At 36.9% G+C, this 16,794-nt stretch overlaps 1 protein-coding gene across 9 annotated transcripts in view; it reads right to left on the reverse strand.

Annotated features, from left to right (window-relative positions):
• The window catches only part of LOC126279309 (calcium release-activated calcium channel protein 1-like), a 492,320-nt gene that overhangs the window by 122,970 nt on the left and 352,556 nt on the right, over positions 1 to 16,794 (reverse strand). For 6 of the 9 annotated variants that reach the window (XM_049979672.1, XM_049979665.1, XM_049979667.1 and 3 more), the window contains one exon: positions 4,934 to 5,082. In XM_049979672.1, coding sequence (XP_049835629.1) covers positions 4,934 to 5,044 — 111 coding nt within the window. In that variant the 5' untranslated portion in view covers positions 5,045 to 5,082. Of the gene's footprint in view, positions 1 to 4,933; positions 5,083 to 10,733; positions 11,097 to 16,794 lie in introns of those variants that run through there. The other 3 variants (XM_049979668.1, XM_049979669.1, XM_049979670.1) reach the window with 3 other exon arrangements.

The following is a 16,794-nucleotide window of genomic DNA, read 5'->3' on the forward strand; positions in this document are numbered from 1 at the left end:
CATTTATGGTATTTTGATATATTAATATTGATGAGAATTATGTGGAACATGGTGTAGTATTAATAATATATAAACCTGTCACATACTATTTCAAAGCACTAGAATGTAATCAATGAACATGCTCAAATTTCTCATTAAGATTTATTTCAACTCAAAATCAAGCATTATCATTCGAAATAAAAACGTGTATTAAATAGTTTATATTATCATAGAAACTTATTTGGGATGAGTTTTGGCTTCAAAATGGCACATGCAAGCATCTTAGGGTAGCTTAAATGTTAATTTTTTTCAAGTTCAAGGAAACAGAGATAAGAGGAATACCCTTACATGGCCAATTTATAATACATTTAATTTCACATTTTATGTAAGCAACAAAATGATAATATAGCAAATAAAGCACTCTAGCTTTTCCTACATTGTAAATAAAGCATTGACCTTTATACATGCTTTCTGTTGACTCATTCACCTTTCAGTAGGCCTATGCTATATCCTACAGTAAAATAAAAGATACAGTGCTACTGAAAATAAAATATTTCAGAATGCTTCTTATTCGCCAATTGAGGGAAATATATCAATACAAACATGTGCATAGCATCATAGTTGTGATTTTCTTGGCATGGTAGATATATAGTGTACTTCTGGGTGTTCTGCGAAGTAGTTTCCATTTTGTGCAGAAAATGGAAACAACTACTTTATAAAAACTCCTGGAAGTACACTAGTAAATATCATAGTTCATTATTCCAGTCTTCCGCTACAAGTATTTACTTACTCAGAAAGGAAGGGACAGTCACCATTAGATAGTACAACTCGAAATATTAGAATCACCTAGAGAAGCTATAAATGTACTAAAAGAATAATGCTATGAAAATGTTTGTTGATTTTGTTAGATGTTCAATAATTTGATGGTGCGGTGCAATCAGTAACCAGAGAGCATTCAATCTCTGCTCCTACTTTTTTTTCATTTTTTGATTTTATACCGAACTATGTTACATTCTAATTATAAATTTCTGGTAAGTATGAAAAAATTACTGAAAAATATTCAAACTGAAAAAGAAGAGCACCTACCCAATTCTTGACTTGTCTCCAAATTTGACCTCCGGTCACTGAGACTGAGAAGTACTTGGCTGCGATGTGCAATAATTACAGTAGCGTGGATATGAGGAATCTTGTGTAAGTCTAGCAAACGAAAACAAAATAGCGTTCAAGGAAAAGTGCAATTATTAATATACCACTCTCTAACTGTCCTACAAAATGAGTTATGCAGGTCCAAACATCTGAGACATGGCACTAACAAGCATGAACTGTCTGTTACATAAACAGCAAAGCTTTGAAGCATGTTTTTGTAGTGTTGATATGAAGCAAAATCGCAAATTATTACCTTGACTAAAAGGATGTAAAACAATATAGTGTCAAGCTTCAATGTAAACCGAACTGTATGTATTACTTTACTGACGAGCTTCACATACCAAAGTAGTGCAAACAAAATATAATTCTGATAATTACAACAGAGATTACTTTTGAATCCATGCAGCCACATAAAGAACTTCATGAAAACACTAAGAAGACTGGCAACATCGTAAATGAACAGATTCACAGCGCATTGTGTCAGTAAGAAGCAAAACATAAGAAGAAAAGCATACAGAACGTTTTACCAATCTACTATTACAGTTTGTAATGCAAAGCAAAAGTGTGAGACAACTGTGGCACAGCAGAACATTTAACTGCATATATAGTGTAAAATTACACTGCCATAAAGGGAGACACCACTTGCAAGTTATCAGCTAAACACAATATCACATTTAATATTTTCAACAGTCATAAACAAGCACTACGCACCATTTAAATAACTGATACATAGTTTATTAAACAATATAGCAAAGCACGCCATAAAGCAGCATATCAACTCCCTGCACTTTTTCAGGTTCAATGAAACACAAGCTACATCACAATTAGCTTGGATATAACAACCACTCCACTGTTGTCACATCTACAATGAATCGTTCCAATCTAGAACTTAGCTCAAAAAATAAATGGAAGAGGGATAGGCATGACCACACCATTTGAATCAGACTGTAAACTCAAATTTTGCTGATAATTGCCAAATGTAGTTATACTGAAAAACGTTTATGTGGCTCTTGTAGACTTCTGAATAACATAATATGTTATGTCATTACGTATGACAGAGCTACTCTGGTGTAGAACAAAGACAAAAATGGAGTTATCATAACTGCTAATTTGATAGAGAATCAAATAAATATTATCTGCAAGCAATCAACAGTTCCTATCACAGTCAAGAAACTTGGCTGTAAAAACAAGAACTGTCAAATGAGCCCTATATGTGTGTGGCATGAAGCATTTATTGTGGAGTACCAACACAACAAAATAGAAACTTTTTTTTAATACAGTTCCTACTACCTACACAGTTGGTAAGTATTTTTTTTTTAATTACTGCATTTATACTTTAGGAGTATTGAGAGATGCAGAAGATAAACACAACACACTCCTTAACATACATTGTCTATGTATCAATTTGAATTATCTATCTCTGAAGGAAGGCAGCAGTTCTAGCAGAGGCAGCTTGTTACACTTATCTTTCGAATTATCCTATGAATGTTCAAGCAGTCCTGCAAAAAACGCATGATTAATGACAGAATGTTAACGGTATTAGTGGGGAGGACCCAGGGCATCATAAACCCATCTCGGTAATATAGCCATAATACTTCTACTAGCTATGCTTTCCATTTCAAATGCATACTACGCTTAAAAAAAAAAGAAGAAGAAGAAGAAGAAGAAGAAGAAGAAGAAGAAGAAGAAGAAGATTTTTTGATTGTTCTACAGTGTGTGACTCAAGTGGGTCAGTGTGAGAAACTTGGTGCTAGTTCCCATGACAGTTGTGTTTAAGACTATTACTGGACACTATAAATTTATTGCATATTTAGCTTTTAGTATAAGAACATTTGCTGTAGCAAATTCCTAGGAATAGTAAATTTTTAGGTTCATGGCACCTGTGAATGTTCTCCTTAGTTGATGCTTTTAAGTCCTGAAAACAATTTGGGTTTCATGTTTTTGTTATTCTATTTTATGATAATAGACCTGATGATCAAAACCAAAACATTTGTGATTGCAGTCTTTCTGGGCGTATTCCACTGATGAATTCTTCTTGGGTTATCAGCCAAGTGGTGGTGTCGTCCTGTCGCAACATTTCGATGAGTTTCGTACCCATCATTTTCTGGTGAAGTCACCACCACTCGGCTGATAACCCAAGAATTCATCTCAGCAAAACTGAGACTGCTCATGCCAGTCCTCTAAATCATTTAAAGTATCTCCTATTATTTTGGTGATAATTTAAAATTTTGTCATGGAACCAAAAGACCACGGTAAAAAAGGGATGTTATGCTGTCATCCAGGCAAAGGCTGGTTGGAATGCCATAGTGATTTATTAGGCTTGGTCCTAGAGGTAATGGTATGCCTCTCTCCGACATTAGAAATGACTGACCCAGCCAGTTATAAAAGGGCTGTTTAATCTTTGACTTATTTTTGAGCCACTTTGAAAGAAGACGAATATTTTTGGGTTGCAAATAACATATTTACCATTAACAACAACTGCTGAGGAGAAGGGATGTGTGTGTGGGGGAGGGGGGGGGGGGGACCAATGAGAGAATAGCATCATGTGACAGGAAATTCAAATTGAAAACATTCAATTTATTGTAATTTACCATAAATCAAATTTCACAGATCTTTCTTTTTACCGATTCTGTGATAGATGCTCCCTCCTTGGGCAGCACTGATACTTGACACTCCTGGCCTACAGTTTAATGTGGACTCCTAATCACAATGCAACTTGGGCATTAACAAACACTGCCCAAGGTGAAAGAAGTTATAAGTGACAAATGGAAATAGTGGTAACAGACCATAAAATTTAAATTTTGCAAAGACAAATTAAACTTCCAACAGTAAATATCACTTGTAGTAGTAAGTATATAAGGGAGCAAAATGCAAATCTCTGGTACCATCTGCAACTATTTATTTACATCAAGTTTTTCGAGGTTCATTCTGTATCTTATTTCATCAATTCTTGCTTTTTACCCTTCTACACCTCAGTGAATAAATCACCAAATGCTAATGTTCGAAAGAGTTTTAGTGTGTCTGTCTCCTGTTTAAATATATTTTTCAGTCTTTCAAATACGGGTCCTTCAATAAACTTCCTAACAAATTCAAAGGGTTTTATCTTAAGTAACCATTTTATTCTTCTGTGAAGTTTGGAAGGTAGGAGACAAGGTACTGGTGGAAGTAAAGCTTTGAGGACGGGTCGTGAGCCATTCTTCGGTAGCTCAAGCTAATGAAAGGCAAAGTTCTTGAGTTAGGGTCTCGGTCTGGCACACAGTTTTGATCTGCCAGGAAGTTTCAATCATTTTATTGTCTTAGTAACTTTCTGCCAGCATAAAAACGAGAAGGTTGGATGAGAATCATTATATTAAGAAGCTGTACTTTGTTTACATTGTCTCAATACTGGTGGAGATAGATTGTTCATCTCTTTCTTCTTGACAGTTACTGAAAATGGAACATAAGCACCCTGTACTAATATCATCAAACAACTGACATCTTATGGACTTGCAGGCAGAACACCGCACAATAAGGATAATGCATTATAAGAAGCATTTAATAAACAGAACATGAACAATCTACACAATACATAATTAGCTAACACGATGTGTAAGAATAGATTACTATACAATGCACATGAAAAGAAGCGTACAAAATAAAACAGGCAAACAAAGTAATAAAAAATAAATAACATATATTCAATACTTTCAACTATCAATAATGAAATATCATGACGCATATGTAAATTAATTTATTTACTTTCAGCAGTGGCAAAGAAGAGATAATGTAGTTTTAAACTTTCTACAGCAGTAAATGCTTAGACCTGTACCTCTGGGGCGTATCCACTGCTACACGGGCAGGTAGTGGCACTGCTGTATGATTTGATGTAAGCCGGACTGATTATAGTCCTCCGTCCTGTGCTGCTTGACCACTCCGACATGAGGAATTTGCCAATGGTGTCTGTTGAAACACCAATCACTGTAACATAGTTGAAACAACTTCAGTCTTGTAATCACTGTTGGTGTACACATTTTCTAAAAACTTGCAAATACATAATACTGAAAAAATGTCTATTTATTTAAAATTCAAGTAACTGACATAAAGGATTATTTAGGTCTTATTTTATCACACCCACCCCTTTCATTACACAAGTTCGGTAGTAACAGTATCCGAACAAAATACTTATTTAGTGTGCATATATCTATATGTAAGCATCAATCAGGAATTAAGTTTGAATTATGTTATTATTACACATGTTAGCTGATCCATGTAAATTAGAAAGTACCATTCAATACACATCAGTTATTGTTGTACTGTGTATACGACGCTAGTTTGTCTCACATCAGATGCCGGCAAAAATTGGTCTGTAATGTTTCTGAAGAGTCCATAAAGTGATTTTTTTCCAGGAATAATTTGACCTTTAGATGTTTAGCATGCACAATATAACTACAGCAGAGGTATATTCATATCTGCATCTAAACTGATATATCTTCACTCACTACATACTGCTAACGCATCGCCAAATAAAAGTTGTGCTGAATATACTAGGCCTAAAATGTTCACTCATCAAAAACCAAACAAATCTGTCACCCAAGTGCCATTAAATAACCATTTCAGTGTCCCAGAAGAAAATAGAAATATTAAAAGAATCTTTTGGTACTGTGCTGCCAAATAAAAGTGTGTCTATAAATACGTTCAGAGAGATAAAGCAAGAAATCCCCTAATGTAAACACACACTCGGAAAGTCATGGTTGTGGATTAGGAAAAATCTTACGTGAATATCACGATGTCAATGTCTGCAGTTCTGTGAATCGTGGAGCACCAATGTACAAAACCGGAAGAACACAAAAGACGGCTCTCCAAAAAATATAAATGAATATACAGTAATTGGGGGGGGGGGGGGGGGGCAGAGGGGAGGGGACACAACGTTTACAAAAACGAACTATCGGGTTCTGTCCAAAACTTTACAATGATACTTAATTCTCGTAATAGTAAAGCAATGATGATCATGGGAATACCACACTGACATGACCTTATATATGAATCATGTGCAAACAAAGAAATAACCAAGGGTAATAAACAGTTCGAAAATATATGCAAACTGTATCTCAACACTCAGATACTGTCCGCCGACTTCCTACAAAAAGACAGCTTCATGAGACATGGGTTGCACCTTAACAGAAAGGGCAAGAAACTACTCTGCAGCAAAACTGTGGAAATGCTGTACGCAATCGCCAAAAAAAGAAGTGACTCGCCTACAACAGTTCAGCCTTCAGTACCTCAGCAACCACCGTCATATGCAGCAGCTGTACATTCCAAAACTGCTGCTACAACTTAACTCCAAACAACTGACCCACTATCACTAGTATCAGTAAATTCACCGTATCAGTGGATCCAACAGAGCCAACACCTTTGGAAGCAATACCAGGATTAATTGCCGATACAACAGAGTCTTCACCAAGGGCAACAAAATCTGAATCAACTGAAGGACAGAAGCAGCTACAACAGTAGTATAAGCATCAACAACTGATACTGCGCCATTGGTCATTCAAGAAATTACTTCATTATCCAGAATAGATCTACCAACAATTTCAGAAGAAGCTCAGGATATATCATCACTCTCACAAGCAGAAGAGGCTTCCCCAGCATCACCTCAGGAAGATTTAAGGGTATCAAGGATAGTTCCAGAGCAAAAAGATGAAGAGCGTCATTAACACCCAGAGTATCAGTGGCTGCTGTGGCAGAACCATCTGAGCACTTGACAGACAAGAACTCTTCACCATTTCAAGGAGAAGTGCCACATGCAGAAACGAGCAGCCAGAGGCTCAAAAAATTTGCAGTACGCAGTGAGAATTTTTTTTGTTATTATCCCAAGGCAAGGAAAATTGTGTCATAACTACGTCTTAAAGTAAGCCTAATGTCAATACTTTGAGAGAGACTAACCCAATCAACCACCTCAAATCTCCAGTCAGTGCTAATAAATTCACTGTTTTCCATCAGAACATTCAAAGCTTATTAAGTAAACTAATGAGCAATCCAGTAACATTTTGGATGAGCACTGTATTAATAATGCTGATGTTATCTATTTTAATGAACCCTTTATGGAACTTGGTTCTGATGTGCTGCAACTGAATAACTACAACCTAGCAGCTCTTTATGATAGACATTCTTTAGATAAGCCCTCTTAGTAAGAACAATTGCTGCAGTAAAACTTTCAGAATAATTAACATAAAATCTATCAATACCTTCTGTAATTCCCTACAAGAAGTTGACTGAGACCAGTTTGAGCTCTCTGACGATGTTAATGACAAGTATAATGCTTTTGTAAATGAATTGATCCACCTATTTGAAGGGGCCTTTCCTAAACGGACTGCCATATTCAAATGTGAAACATATTCTAATAAAAACTGGTTAACTCTGGCTATCAAATTCTACTGCAGAAGTAAAAGGAATCTTCATGCCTCACTCAAATCCAGTTATAGTCCAGGAAAGGGGGAAAAAATACAAACTACACTGCTCTATCCTTAAAAAGTTCTAAGAAGGGCAAAGAGCATTTCTATAAAACTAGAAATTGATGTACATAATAATAAAATTAAAACCATCTGGGGCATAATAAAAAGGGGAACAGGTGATATCCCTGCTGCAGGAAACACCACAGAAATTAAAACAAATGATACCATTGACGAAAATGTCAAAATAATTACAGACATTTTTAAGAACCATGTTTTGGCAACAGCAGCCCAAACTGGAAAAACATGTGTTAACAAAGCCATGTTATCATTTCAAAAAGCTATTAAAAAAAAAAAAAAAAAAAAAAAAAAAAAAACAAGCAGATTAAAGTGTCTCCTGGCACAGTACATGAAATTGAGAATATAATCAGGGAGATAAAAAGCAAGAATTCTGTTAGATTTGATGGTATCTCCTCAAGATTTCTGAAGGAATGCTGTAAGCCAATAACCAAAATACTGTGTCACATATTCAATGAAGCCATCCAGCATAGGATTGTTCCTGAGAGATCAAAGAGTGCTACTGTCAAAATTCTCTTTAAAAAAGACGATAAAACTGACATTACCAACTATTGGCCCATCTCCCTTTTAACAACCTTATCCAAAATTCTTGAGTGGTTCACAAAAGACCTAATGACCACCTCACTCATTATACTGTATTAAACAGTATCCTGTTTGAATTTCAACAGAACAAACTATTTTCTCCTTCACCCATCAAATCTTAAGAGCCTTTTGATAATAAATTATCTCCTGTTGGTATCTTCTGTGATCTTTCTAAAGCCTTTGATAATGTTAACCATGAAATCCTCTTAGCAAAGGCTGAATATTATGGTGTAAGAGGATTAGCTGGCTCATGGATTAAATCCTACCTAACTGGAAAAAAGCAAGGCATGTTGAACTACTCTGAGGGGCACTCTTGTGTCATCTAGTCGGGGCTCTATTGGCTCTGGTGTTCGCCAGGGCTCTTTACTTGGCCCCCTTCTCTTCCTTGTCTTTATCAATGACCTTCCCTTGTGTACTAGCTTGAAAACTCATTTTACTCTTTTCGATGATGACACCTCCATCCTCATCAACAAAATTCCCAACCACAATCTTGAGGAATTGGCCAATATTGTCTTTAACCAAATATTTAAATGGTTTAAAAATAATGGGTTATCACGAAATGTTGGCAAGATCAAGTTTGTTCATTTTGATGTAAGAAAGACCGAGACACCACAAAACTGTTTATTTTAGATTACATTAGATTCAGTTTTCATTCCATAGAACCAAAAAATGAGATGGTTCTCGTGGGTGTGGAACATGTCAGGAAGTGTAACATAAAAGAATTGAATATAATACTTAATACCTTAATCATTTGTCAGGAGATAATCGAAACAGGTTAATACAATGCAGTAAACTGGAACAGCTAATATTTACAGAATTAACGTACTGTCAGAATGAAACACTGTTATGCACTATTAATAAATTTAGCATAGCTACATAAAATACCTAATTTTGACTGTTGTCAAAACTGAAATCTAAAAGATATTTTAACTTAAGCTCGCTTAACAGTCTCTGTTAACATATTTATCTATGGAGTAGAAGGAGTTGCCTATCAAAAAGTCTTTCAAACTCTGTTTTATATGAAACTAAGTTTTTAATGGTTGCTGGCAATTTATTGAAAATGTGTATTTCTGAGCATTGGATCCCTCTTTGAACCAAGGTAAGTGACCTCAGGTCTTTATGTAGATTGTTCTTATTCCTAGTTCTGATACTACGCATTGAGCTATTGGCTGGAAATAGAGATGTACTACTTGCAACAAATTTCATTAAGGAATAAATATACTGAGAAGCAGTGGTTAGAACACAAAGTTTTGTGAACAGGTTCCTACAAGACGTTCTTGGATTTACACCACAAATGATTCTTATCACACGATTTTGCACCTTAAAAACTTTTGCTCGGTTTGATGAGTTGCCCCAGAATATGATCCCATATGACATAAAAGGATGAAAGTAAGCAAAGTATCCAAGTTTTTTTTAATATTTATATCGCCTACTTCTGACATCATTCTCACGGCAAATACAGACGTAGGCGCTTAAGAAATTCTGTGGTATGACCTTCCCAACTGAACTTATTATCGAGTTGTAATCCCACATGCAGTATTGTTGCATGCCATAGTTTTCTGCAGTAATTAGCCACATTCCAAAAAAATATTCACTGCCCAAAAGAGAATTATTAAGATAATGAGAGGTGTTCGGCAAAGACATTCTTGTGGAAACCTTTTTAGAAAATTAGGGATACTGACAACCGTGTGTGTCAATATATCTACTCCCTGTTATGTTTCATTGGTAAAAATGAGCAACTACACAAAACCAATGATTCATATCACACCCACAATGCCTGGAGGATGATGGACCTCCTTTATGAATTAAAAAACATTAGTACTGTACAAAAAGGAGACCATTACATGAGCTGCAAAGTCTTAGATGCTCTCCCACCATTACTGAAATCACCTGTCCACGAGGTTCCCAAATTTAAAAAACAGGTCAAACACTATCTAATAGGTAATTCCTTTTATTCGGTCAAAGAATAACCTAATTGTGTTAACTCTAATTGATTTTTGTTTTAATTACATCTGATGTACTCTTATGCATTACGATAGATTGAATCATTGTTAACATTACTACGTCTTTTATGTAGATATTAAGATCTACCCTTATTTTAACTTTTTTAAGTGTAATTTTGCCTATACCTATTAACATGTATTTTTCTTATACCCAAATTTCCTCTTGCAAGTGTTTTTCATGTTATTCCTTTTGTATAATTTGTATTAATCTGACAAGTCCTACATCCATGGGAATGTCTCTCTGTATCGGATTTATGGAATATAAATAAATAAATCAACGCACGGTACCTCTACACACACTGTCGTAATTACGGAAAAATTTATTACAGATAACGTTTCTAGTTTTACTTTTAAGTAACGTCTGCAATCACGGCTGTTTTCCTTGTATCGCAGTATTTCCAAATATAGGTAATACAAATAATAAAATCATGACGCCACTACATGACATAAAACCGCAACATACAAATAAAACCAAGAACTGAATTTCACAGTAAACATTTTTTTTTTTAATACAAACCTTCTCGCGCCGAAGACTTAAACTTTAGGATTCCGAATATAGGCATTAACACTGCAGACATGTACATTTCGCCATTTACCCGAGAACATTACTAATATCCAACTGCTGTTATGCTAATTCTGTGCACCATATTTTGGATATAATTATCCCTAACAGTTCGTAAAAACTTTTCCGCTACCTTTTAAAAATACTATTCCGCCATGTTTGTTTACTTCTCCTACCACAGTTGTCACAACAGGGCAACCCCCACTCCTCACCATAGCCACTGAGCCACGTGTTACTGTGAGTAATTTCAGTTGAGAACTGTGATCTGCAGAAGGATTTAGACTGTGAATTAAAAAGTTGTGCATATCAATTAGAATATAGTTGTCAGAGAATACAAATTAATTTCCTTGTAATTTAGCAAGTATTTTACATTTTGTTAATAATCAAATCCACTGATTCGTTGATCAACAGATGGAAAGTTTTTTTTTTTTTTTTTTTTTTTTTTTTTTTTTTTTTTTTTTTTTTTGTTACAGTTAACTTGACGTTAGCCTCGGGTAACTCTTTGGAAAGTGAAAAATGCCAGGTTGCGCCTTGATTCGAATTCGAAGCTACCATTTAATTTATACACTGTTGATCGGACGAAACTCTTCACAGGGAAGTCGGCATCGATAGCACTTTTCATACCGGGATAACGTTACACATCACGAATACTCGTTTTCTTTATCTGCTGCACACAGTCAGGTATCTGAGAAGGCGTACAAACATCATCAGCGGCAACATTAAACCAATCCCGGTTCCCAAAATAACTAACAATGTGCCATATCATAGATTGCCACTAATGTCAGAAATCGAAATGATCGCACGTTTATGTGCAAGAAAGAGTAATTTGTACTGGTACGTGTTTCCCGAAGGTACGAGAACATTAAAAAAAAAGTAAATTACCCATTATTTTCGAAGGCCAGGTAACTTTTACTGGAAGTGACACAGATACATAACGACAGTATGAGTAACACACTAGTAGTTACAACGTCCCCGTGAACAACGATCGAAACGTTTTGCCAATCGCTCAATTCCGCGACGATAGGAATCCGCTCCTTGGTCAGGGAGCCATTCGAGAACCGTTGTGAGAACTTGCCCATCGCTGGAAAATCAGCTCCGTAATTACCTGGACATTGTCGTCTGTGGTCAATGTCGATGGCCCCCCTTTCCGATCAGCATCATACATGTCTGTACGACCTTGGTCAAACTGTTGACACCTGCGCGCTTCTCGTTCGCTGTTAGAGTATTCGTTATTCTTCTTGTTTTTACTGTCACTGTTAATTAATATCGATAAACCGAATATCGCACTAGAATAATTTGGGACTGCTCTATCGAATGGGCGCCTAAAATTCCCCTTTAAAAATAATTTTGTTTGTAATGGGAAACAGACCACAGCATTCCATTGACACTGGGCGCCCAATAATACGTGTGATGGTAGTATTTGTTTGAGCCAATTCCACGCCCACATTGCAGAAATAAAATAGCAGATATCTCCCAAAGCATCAGAGAAGATACATAATGCCTTGTCATCAGTTGGTAACTGAAAATTTTACTGCACAGATCGAGAACTGTTTATCGTATCTTACACGCCTTAACTCTAAAATTAAATTTCGTGTTGACTTCACCATACATATAGGTGGTAGAGGTGTTAAAAGTAGGTCTTTACAAACTTAATAGACAGCTATGGGCTGTTTGTAGGGAACCAACTCGCAACATAGTGTGATGTCTGTCTAGATACAGTTATCACCAACCTCATAACGCGGGGTTATAATATCTGTGTAATTGAATCAGTGATTACAGATCACAGCGCATTAGTAATGGAAATCATTTGAAGAGCATTCAGTTGAAGGATTGTGAAAGAGGAGGGACAAAATGATTTGAAAGCAGCACTGTCTGGTGTAAACTGGCAACAGAAAATTGCAGAAACAGGGGGCAGTGACTCATCTGATTGTCTGCTTCAAACCTTAAAAACGAAACTTGATGACATATTCCCAGTAATCTCCGAGAAATACTAAAGGGAAGGTGTAGCATATACTTGAGTTAGGTAAACTAAAGGCACTGTCAAAATGTTCAGGGACTGGATGCAGATAGCTTCAGATCTTCCAGCTAAAGAGATGCTTCACTGTAACTACTTAAGAGCCAAGAGAATTTACAGAATGGGAGAGGATGATGCAAAAAAAGAAATACGAATACAGGTTTATTAAAGAAGCTCGTAATCCGTGTAAAGCAACTTGAAATCTCGTAAATGAACACAGGAAGATGCCTACCTCTGCCTTCCATTCCTGCAGTCCTTATTCTTCAACCAGCACTTTGTTAGAATGGTGAAAAATACTGCAAGTGAAATACCAGACTTGGACTTAGATCCTACAGCTCATATAAAAAATGTAAACTGTTGCATTATTAAAAACTGGAATTAAGTACAGCCTAAGGACATTGTTAAAAAAAGTGAATTCATATATAATAATTCAGAGAGTTGAGAAGTATGGCATGTCCTTCACGGTTCCACTGGCAGCCGAACCGCACAAATAACCCTGGTTTCGGTGTGGGGCAGCGGTGAGGTGGATGGACTGCTGTGGTCTGTTGTGGGGTTGTGAACCACTGAGGGCTATGGTGGGACGAAGCCTCTCCGTCGTTTCTAGTCCCCGGTTTAATACACACACGCTGTCAGCATCGTCACTTCAAGCAAAAGACTAGAGCGGTGCGAGCGTATATTTAACCAGTTGGGAATAATGACCGTTTTCAGAGAGTGTGTGTTTCTATGCCTCATCTGCGTGAAAGAAAACCAAGGAGCAGTCGACTGTCTGGAAGACAAGATAGTTTTCTAATGGTTGTTCTAAAGATATTCAACAGACTGCATTGAGAAGTGCAATACATGCCGACAGGAACATTACAAAGAAAAATTTCATACGACTTCAAACGGCACACCTTATACTCTGCTAAACAACTTTTCAACAGCGAGCAAAGTGATTGGACTGTCATTATTGTGGACAATTTTCTTCATATGTTATATGGAAAATTGCAAACACTCATATGTATGTATATAATTTGGACGCAGTCCATCCAGTCGTGACTGGTAAACGACGCGGAAGTAGTAATAAAGTAATACTAGCTCCATTTTGCACACTGTGTGCTGTACTGGGGCATCTGAAAAACGTCCTGTAATAGTTGATCGTCACTGCTGCAATAACTGCAAAACGTTCTGGAATATTGCGCAAGAGTCGCCTTCTAAGGGTTACGCTCAATTTCACTCTGTACGTTATCGATCTAGGACGCTTCATGTGATGATGCAAGCCATGGAATAATGCACATGGCTTGCAACCAGTTCTTCACCGAGGAAGGTGTATACGTGTGTGTCTGAAAGGGGGGGACTGAGTGTTATCTTGTTCTAAAGTTCTCCCCGGGTGTGAGGCCTTGATCTGTAGAGCAACTACTAGCATGTTGTCCACGTGTCTGGGATGCATAAGGAAGTAACTTAGCTTTGTAGGCAGCCGTGTCTCCCGTAAATTGACACATCTTCGAGCAACATGGCACTCAACAATCATTCCTTTCACTTGATAGTGACTTGGGTGCCTTCGTCATTCCTGCTTAAACAGAACCAGAATATTCATTGCTGAATATCGTTCGCACGTATCCTTGTTTGTCTATGATTCTCTGACTTGACGTCATTTTAATTTTAGATGACACTTGTCGGTGCCTAGAAGTGAAGACAGAACCTCATTCGTTTTTCTCTGCGCATGCCGCCTGTTTGTGTCTCTCAGACGCTTCCCATGCGCTTGTAAGAGTGCACGCGTGAGTGATCTCAGTCACGGTTTACAATATGTAACATGTGTTGCACGATGCGAGAAAGGACCTACCATCTCCCCTCAAACAATCAGCTGAAAAACCTTTTTCGGTGCTGAAACCACAGCGTACGCTCCTTTTTAGATCGCCCTTCTAGACAGAGAGTAAGTACTCCGCTTGTGTGATGCACATCCATACATGGTGATTAGCTCGTTGGAATGTCTTCTAATGTGAAATCTACACGCCAACTCTGAAACAGTGTCACTGATCTTCACGTCTAACAATTTGTATTCCAAATATGTATTTTAGTGTAAATCGCTTAAGCAAATTGGAAGTGAAAAGCAACATTTTACATTAAGTCAATTCGAATATTTATTTGCTTGCCTCTAGATATTTATTCACAACAAGCTTGCCTGTTTCGGCTTACAACGCCATTTTCAAGTGCCGCGATTCTTTCTAACGCCTCAGAAGGAAATAAAGTACATGATAAGGATTCTGACAGACGATTTGACCAAACTTGTGCGAGGATAAATACAAAGGAAATAAAATTCATAGTTATAGATGAGCTGGACTCAGTCAGCAGATCAGACTGACTGAGTAAGTTAATTATATTGTTTAGGAGAACTGTAACCATTTACAGCATGCCTTACAGTGGAATTTTTGTGGTCAAGCGCTTCTAGGCGCTTCAGTCTGGAACCGCGCGACCGCTACGGTCGCAGGTTCTAATCCTGCCTCGGGCATGGATGTGTGTGATGTCCTTAGGTTAGTTAGGTTTAAGTAGTTCTAGGTTCTAGGGGACTGATGACCTCCGATGTTAAGTCCCATAGTGACAGAGCCATTTTAACCATTTTGTGGTCAAGCAGAACTTGGGATATGAAACTAATATACTGACAAACAATCATCTGGATGTACTATAATCAAGTAAATAATTTCCAAGAAGTTTGTTTGGAGCGTCTTAAACTAAGTTAGTGATCTTGGGAAATATAGAAACAGTAAAGAGGCTAGAGGTGTCATATAAAGACAAATAACAAAAAAAGAAACATAATGAATCGAGGTAAAATCCAATGACAAGGTTTCATACGAAATTAGGGAAAGAGGACGTTGATTAACACCATACAAAAGAGATAAACCAAACTTGATGAATATTAAATTCACGATAACAGCTTTCCAAAGGCATTTAAGGGAAAGATTCTAGATAAAAAATCAGAACATCGCTTATAAACAGTGGGGTCAGTAAACGAATTATGGTAATTACAGCCAGCTGACAACAAAGGTAAGAGATAGAAATGCTACACCAAGAAGGACTTACTACCTTTAGGTGATATTGCTACGTACTGTGATCAATAGGCTGCCTATGACAGACAACAATAGGGTGCTCATTCTTCGAACAACCGTACGAAGTCGTGAGTATTGACTTTACTCGGTGATACCGATCTGTGAAGCTTATAACACAAAGCAGCAGCAACAACACAAAGATATCTCTGATGGCGCAGAGCAGCGGGTATTTACGGCAGCTTCATCGGGCCGCACAGAGGCCAGATTTTTGCCTTTTATATATAGCTCGTTGTTGTCTGGCACAGCCGCCAGTGTAGTCTTCCCCCCGTTCGTTACGACTACTCGTTACGCAACTCTGAAACTCTGTTTCATACCGCCTTAGTCACTTGCAATACTATTTTAGGAAACCTCAAATTAATTTTTTGAAAGACACAGAATACGACTACATTCTGTGTTAAGACAGAAATCTACTTCATTTGTGAACACATTATGGTTGCTGTCTTTACTAATTCGCGAATAACTGGAAACGAGGAAAGGCGCTGCAGAAGCTACATGGAAAATCACCAGCAAAGAAAATTGTACTACGTAACTCCAGATGTAAATTGTTATGAACGCCGAGAATCTAATATTTATTTTGAAAGAACATACCCATTAATATTTACTCCGTTTTACATCTGTTCTGGTACTCTTGGAAAAGAAAAGTACACTAGAACATTAGGAGAAAATTAGTATTTTCAGGATAATCGCTTGAGGAGTAATTTCATATCAAAGAGAAACGTGAAACAGCAATAGTAGAGAAAAACATTACAGCTTTTTTACAAGCAGCGTTACCTGACATTGGGATCAAACGACCTCGCGAACTATGGCATCATAAACATATAACCTCTAAAACTTTAGACAATGGACAGTATCATACGTAATAATTAAAATACATAATCTTACACTATAATTTACGCAGTTAAAAACATGTTTGTTGCACAAC

The sequence above is a fragment of the Schistocerca gregaria genome, chromosome 1 (assembly GCF_023897955.1).
Source record: "Schistocerca gregaria isolate iqSchGreg1 chromosome 1, iqSchGreg1.2, whole genome shotgun sequence".
Taxonomy (NCBI): Eukaryota; Metazoa; Arthropoda; class Insecta; order Orthoptera; family Acrididae; genus Schistocerca; species Schistocerca gregaria.